The 7,539-nt window shown below is 34.6% G+C and overlaps 1 protein-coding gene across 1 annotated transcript in view; it reads left to right on the forward strand.

The window, feature by feature from the left end:
- LOC131948899 (uncharacterized) overlaps nucleotides 1-7,281 on the forward strand; it is a 28,273-nt gene extending 20,992 nt beyond the window's left edge. Inside the window, exons 11-15 of the mRNA XM_059310619.1 lie at nucleotides 1,139-1,207; nucleotides 1,490-1,562; nucleotides 2,265-2,458; nucleotides 2,708-2,840; nucleotides 3,569-7,281. Coding sequence (XP_059166602.1) covers nucleotides 1,139-1,207; nucleotides 1,490-1,562; nucleotides 2,265-2,458; nucleotides 2,708-2,840; nucleotides 3,569-5,266 — 2,167 coding nt within the window. The 3' untranslated portion in view covers nucleotides 5,267-7,281. The remainder of the gene's footprint in view (nucleotides 1-1,138; nucleotides 1,208-1,489; nucleotides 1,563-2,264; nucleotides 2,459-2,707; nucleotides 2,841-3,568) is intronic.
- Nucleotides 7,282-7,539: the final 258 nt, after the last annotated feature.

Raw genomic sequence — 7,539 nt, forward strand, 5'->3', positions numbered from 1 at the left:
AATAGTCTTAGCAGGCCACTCCCTGGGTGCTGGCATTTCAGGCATACTGTTACGTTTACAAACCACCTGGAGGTCTGTTGATGCAAGAATAACACTATTGATTGAATTAATAAAACTTGTTTCCTATACTTAAATGCTGTTGATTAAATGAATATATTTCCTATGGTTCTCACAAAGTCCAGGTTTTAAAGATTGGCTTGATAATACATTAAAAAAAAAAACACTACTTGACAATTAGTCTGATAAAGAGGGCGGAACTGTGTTTACATCAACTAGCCAGACAGTGTAATCAGTATTGATTTTTGTGATGACATTAACTGGGCCATTTCTGTTTTTTTTATAAAAATAAGGTTATAAGATAGACCATCTTTCTTTTTAAAATTGTTGTTTTGCCTTGACCTTGCTGTAATAACTAAGGGAAGTAATAAATCAGAGTTGCCTGGGTTTACTGTTATGTTGAGACAAAATTAATAGCCTCATATCTGGTTTAACCTTTTCTTGATTGAGTTTTTTCCCACTTTAGTTTCCACTTATATTATGAACTTTGACTTATTTTATGCCCTACTCTAGTTTAAACATCAATCTTTTTACATTAAAAAGAGAGTACTTTTATGTTGCTATTGATTTCAATTGTTGTACCATTTTAACCAAAGTGGTTTCAAGACATTAAAGGAAAACACAAGGATGTGAAATATCTAGTGTTACTATCAAGCAAGGGTCAAGCAAAACTATGCATTATTCAAATCTCCAGTGAAATTATCAAACCAAAGAACAGTAAATGCTCCGTCACTAAATAATAGATTTGACGCTGAGTTAATATTAACAAATATTTCGAAAACTGTTTAAAAAAAAGCTCTCACAATCACACCATTGAATTATTATTCACAGTTTGAAATGAAATACCTTGTATTACTATCATAGAACTTTAAAATATTATTCTTTGCAATATTATATCAATATATGCAAATTCCCTTTTGACATGAAATATTTTGTGTTACTTTCAAAGAACTGTAAAAAAAAATTTAATATCTCTGAGCATTACAACATTGTATCTATTTGCCCCAGCTAAAGTGATGTCTTGTGTGTTTTAATCAAGGTAGAGTAAATAAAGCTAACATGATTCTATCTGTATCCCCAGATTAACTTGTGTTGAAGAAACCAAATATTTTATAACCTCAGTTGTTGTTGGGAAAGACTGTGTTCCGAGGTAAGATAACTTTTTTTCTCACCTTTACCTGTGGTTACCATAGGTGATATTTTTATACACTCTCTGTATGAAGGGAACACTCTTAATATCATGACGTGATCTAACTAATAAAATGTTCCATAAATTAGAGACACTGAACAATTTTTATCATAAAGAATCTTAAGAGGATGTTTCTGTTAGTTGTGTTTACAATACTAGTGAAATTAATTTTGTAAAGTCTTTATTATTTATCCACAGTAGCATCTATCTGTTGTAATTAATATTTTAATATTTTGATGATAGGATTGGACTCCCACAGTTGGAAATGTTGAGAGCTGATATTCTTAACCAGATCAAGAACAGTTCTGATGCTAAAGTAAGATATTCAATACTAAAACCCACAATACTATTACACTGAACTTGTTAAAGTAATATATTTAATACTAAACACACAATGCACAGAGCATGTTGAAGTAAGGTATTCAGTACTTACACACACAATACTAATACATAGAACGAGCCAACCCGCTGTGTATCATATGCCGCTATTTAGTTTTTTTTTTCTACTTTTCAGTAATTTATAATTTGTGAATTCGACAGTACCAATGCTGCCACTGAAAATATTTGCTTAAAAACACTAAACCCCCCCTTTCCCCCCCACGTGAAAGCAGCCTCCTCTTAGTTACCTCCTCTAAGTTTAAAATAGTTTCAAACTAAATTATCTGCCCTTAATAGCCGTCACCAAACACATCTCTATGATTGTAAAATGTAAACAGCGTGAACCACAGCTCACCAGACCATGGGAGGGGGTGGGGGGTGGTAGCAATAGAGAGGAAGAGGGGGGACTGTAAGGCGCGCTTGCAGCTTGTTTTCTAACGGCTCCCAGAAGAGAATTATATATATAGATTTGCTTTAAGTAAGATATTCAATGCTAACATACACAGGAAGATATTCAGTACTAAAGCCCACAAAACTAATGCACAAAAATAAAGTTACATTCATTCCTATAATACAAAGTAGGCTTAAATCTCAGTCTTTACATTTGAATGTTGAATGAAACAAGTGATTGTACTTTCAGTGGAAGATAATAACCAAAGGGTTAATGTGCTGTGGGAGGAAACAAGAGGGCAATCTGGCTAAAGAAATGCTAGAGAGAGATGTTACAGCTCACCCTAGTAACTCAGCTATTGGGCTGTCAGCTCACCTTCCTCTCTACCCACCTGGCCAGATGATTCATGTTGTTAGAAGTCATCTGACTGACAAAAATACAAGGTCTGTGCAATCACTTAGACTTTATTTATTTTGCCAATTGGTTTTAAAACATTTATTTATAACATATATATCTATATATTAGTTTTTACATAGTTTAAATTGGACAAAATGTATTAAGATTATATAAGATTGACCACACACTTCAAGGTTTTGAGATACCAAAAAAAGAATATGGGTATGTTCAGTGTATGTTTTCATATTAGAGAGTGTAACTATCCTTTGTAATTTAGTATTGTCTAACCATTCCAGAGGTGCCTGTGATGATTCCAACTACATCTACCAAGCTGTGTGGGCCAATAATGGAGACTTTGATGAGGTCCTCATCTCACCTACCATGCTGGCTGACCACATGGCTGATAAAGTTCTTGATGCCTTACAAAAAGTTGGTCCACACATTCTTCCTGCTTTCATCTAGAACATTCATACTTCCTTCCCATAAAGCTCTTGATGCCTTACATTCTTCTTGCTTTCATCTAGAACTTTCATCTAATACTTCCTTCCCATAAAGTTCTTGATGCCTTACAAAAAGTTGGTCCACACATTCTTCCTGCTTTCATCTAGAACATTTACACATCCTCCCCATTATTACTGCTACAAAATTTTCTCACTCTAAAATCTTTATCTTGATATTGTCTCACCAAGTTCCTTAAAAATCAAATATTGGTTATATTTTAAAAAATATTCTTAAAAATTAGATTAAATGGATTGACTATTTTATTTACAAATGGTTTGCAATCCAAATGTAAAAAACTTAGTTCTAGATTTATGTCCAATAACAGCTCGAATGTGAAGAAAATAAAGGTGGCTATGCTTCATAGTGATAAACTATACATAATCTGCCCAGGACTTTTGTTTTCCTATTGTATAAATAAAAAAGTTTTTGAACATGAAGATCCATGGTGCAAGTGAAATAGAATTCTGCATATGAAAGGATAGTGTCAGCACTATACCCAGGTGCTTTTACTTTCCCTAATGTTAGTAAGGTATCCATCAGAGCTGGGTGGACTCAGGAAGATTCTACTGATTTAAAGTTAAGCCTTTTGGGTTAGCAATTGTTTATTTATTAAAACAAACAATTTTTTACTTGAAATTCATTTTTAAAAATTTCAGGTAGTAGAAAAGAAAGCCCCACAGAAACCTGTGCACACACTGACTGAAGATGAGAGGCGGAGAATGCTGAATCAGCATTCATTTTCCTCTCAGGCAACCCCAAGTGATGAGGCTGGTAGCTCTGTGGACATCAACAACGTCAGGGGCTCAGAGGACAGCCACCTGGGGGTCAATGAAGTCTTCATGGAGGAGGTGGATGATTCCATGCTGTTTGGCTTGCCTAACAGTGAGACTGAGGAGCTGGTCAAAGCTCCACTTGCCAGCCCTGAGACTCTCTCCATGGCTTCAGGGATTGCCGTCTTCAATCCAAACTCCAACCCGATTGGCAGGGACAACTTGCGTCAGTCATTAAATAAATGTGCTGAAAAATCTATGAACAGTCCGAGTGAAATCTTGAGAGAGAATGACGTTGTTTCAGTCCAGAGAGGTGTAAGAACGTCGTCACAAAGAAGCAATTCTTCCCCCAATTCTAGGAAAAACAAACATCCGCACAACAGTTCCACCAACAACAGAGATGTAGAACTAGGCAACAACAAGGAGCCGGATGAGTATCATGTAAAGCTGAGGTCTGGGAATACAATAAGTGTTAAGGCAGATGTAGTGAATGAAATGATCAAGCAGAATCATAAAGCGTCTGCTCCCGCCAAAACATCAGGGGACCAGGCTGCCACGGAAACTAATGGAACCAGCGCTGTACTGGAACCTTCATCCCACACGCACTTTGTCAGCCCTTCCCACCAAAAGCAAGTCAGATCTGAGGACCCCCAGCATCTGTCGTGTATAGAAGAATCAGCTCAAATGATAAAACCTGAGAGTATTGGACTTATAATCGGGTGGGGGTCACATGGTGGGGATGATGGGAGTGAAGATGGGAGGGGCCTGCTGGATGACTACACCCGCCACTCCCCATCAGAGTCCAACCAGCATGAATACGGCCATCCCAATGTTTATTATTCTCAAGCTGGGATAGGATACCCTCACAACGCTTTCCACCCCCCTTTACGGTTTAATTCATTCCCGTGTGTAGACCCTCTTGATAATTTAGATATTCATGAGAATGAAACATTGGATAACACAGGCGATACCAGCCTAGTGACCAACAGTGAGGAAAACTTGGACAAAACTAAGCCCAGCCAGAAGAAACCTTTCACCCATGCTGAGTCAGAGTCCAACCTCCTAGACAACAAGAAACAGCTGCCTCGCATGAAGAGGTCAGCAGAACAGGGAGACATAGCTCATCTGTGCGATGCCCTGGAGGTGTTTGAGACAGAAGAAGATAAAGTCAGACTGTGTCAGTCGGCGTGCACTCTGCAAGAAGAGACATCAGAAGATGTGATGAAAGCAGAGGAGGAGACCCCAGCAGATCCTATATCCCCCTCCCCGGCTACTAAGAGCAAGTCTCACAAACAGTCCGTGTCGTTCGGTGGCAGTACAATCATCCCTGGGCTACACAACTCTGATACCGCTGTCCACGACCGCCATTCTAAAGATCTGCATTCTGCCATTAAATCTTCATCTCCTGTCTTGAACGACTCAAGTGTACTGAAGCACTCCCAGGACTGGAATAGTTCAAACCTTGAAACATCACCGCTACTTAGCTCAGCCCATGAGAACTCCAACAAACATGACAATTTAAGTCATACCAATGCAGTCCTGTTAAACCATGATAGCTCCACTGTACAAGAAACCCATTTATGATAGTTCTTCAAGCATGTTAGACTAAAATTGTATTTCCTTTGTTGTGTAAATATTTTACATGGACTTATTCATGGGTATTTCGCTTATCATTTACAAAGCCTGTCTGGTTAAAATAGCTGTTGTTATAAAGTGTTAGATTTTAATCTAATTTTACAATAGGCAGAGGTTTTAAATTATTTCCATTTCTGTATAGGCTTTAAACATAGTTTATCACACGAAGGGCTGTGAGATCAGCTAAAATGTCTAGACTCAATCTGTGACTCCTCATTTGTAGACTGAAATTCAAAGTATAATAAAACATTATGGCAACCAGAACTTTGTCATGATTTGCTAGCCAGAAAGTATTAACCCTATGACAAATTATTAATGGAATAGAATTTTTATTTTATATTTGGTCATATAAGTGACTAATTTCAACCAAATTTATACTTTTTAGACAATGGTTTTAAGCAACTGCTTTAAAAAGTTTTTCCTTGCTTTTTGTCTAACCTTGTTGAAAACACTTTAAACACTTACTTTTTAGAAAAAGTTGATACTTGTTACAATTACCATTTTGTTACACAATTTGGGGACATTTTTAAAAATTCTAGCTATCATGGTACATTTTGTGTATTGGCTGATTTACATTTCATCTCATGAAATAACCTCTTCATTAGAATATCAATATTTAAAATTTGTATTGATTGTAAAGCATTTTAACCACCATAACCTACCTTATTTTCACCCCCGATTTAAATAATTCCCTTTATACATCTTTGTTTTTGTGTTCAGTAATTCAACTGGATTTAATTTTGATGATCTAGTGTTTACTTATTGTGTTCTCAGATTTTGATTACTTTTTTCTTGTAACCCTGACACTCCCCTACCCCTTTTTAAAAAAATGTAATTCTTCTCAAACTGTTGTAATTAATCTGTTTCAAATAGAAATCATGTTACAAGCATTCATTGTATTGTAAAGAGAATCTAATGATAATCTTTTTATGAAAAAAAATTATCTGGGGGAATTGATCTGTGATATTGCATTCTTTTTTAAAGCTGTATATTTTTTACAAATTAATTTATTTTATATTGTAATGTAATAGCTATGAACAATGCTTTTTTTAAAAAACCCTGGTTTCTTATTGATTTTACTGTTTTGAGCTTTGCTGGAAGTAAGATTTGCACTGATTGCACAAGTTTTTGTTTTTAAGTTTTAGACGTGTTCCATTAATTCTTTACTAAAGGTAGTTTGTGAATATAAAGGGAATTAGCAATAAGAAAGATTGGACACTATACATATGATTAATTGAAACATATGGGTACTTTATACTTGTACATTTATATTTCAGATATTTTGTATTTATTTTGAATTTTAATTCTATACATTATTAAAATACAAATAAGCTATCATATTCTTATTATAAAGATAATTTTTTTTTATTTGCTGAAGATATTTTTGAAAGATAATATTTGTTCAATTAACTTTCTTTTATTTATCTCCTAATTTTTACTACAAGGAGTATATATTTACATACTTGGAAAAAAAATTATTCTGGTTATTTTATGATCTCTGTAAAGACTTTGTAAAGTGAACAAAGCTCAGGAGGGTGTTTTTAGTTTACAAGACAGTTAACTTGCTGGTTTTTTTAAAATTCTGTTGTGGAGAAAATCTGTAAACTTGGTATTGTAGATCCATGTTCATTCTTTTTTTTTTTTTGGTTGCATACAAAGGTTGGAGACAGATATGATGGTTCACACAAAATTTGGATGAAGTAAAATGTGCTTGTTTAATACCACAAAAATACAAAATACTACTAGTAACAATACATTACAAAGAAATAAATACAACATAAGTTTCTACAGATTAAAAAGTTAAAAATTCATATCTATTTAAATTTAGTAAGTTCTTGATATTTCTGTCAGTATCCTATAAATTACTTTGGACTTATTGGTTTTGTGACTTGAGTAGGGTGATTTTAAACTTCATTATTGTTTAAGAAGACTTGACATAATTTGATATCAAATTCAACTATCAAACAAATAGGTATTTATAATAATTCAACACTTAACCTCAATTTTTGTGTAAATTTGTGCTTACTTTTTGCCCCTCTTGTTACATGAGTTAGCTGTAGCTGTATTTAAAAACATAGAGACAAAATAGGCAAGGCAAGTTATTGTTTTCAGGAACATTTTTTCAAGCTCTGATATTTATGAAAGGATGAAAATTAGTTAATATGAAGGGGCATAGGGGCATTTAGTTTTTTACTGGTTAAAACAATGGCTCGCATAAATTT

Source organism: Physella acuta, unplaced genomic scaffold (assembly GCF_028476545.2).
Source record: "Physella acuta isolate Inbredline_101_S28 unplaced genomic scaffold, ASM2847654v3 ptg000664l, whole genome shotgun sequence".
NCBI lineage: Eukaryota > Metazoa > Mollusca > Gastropoda > Physidae > Physella > Physella acuta.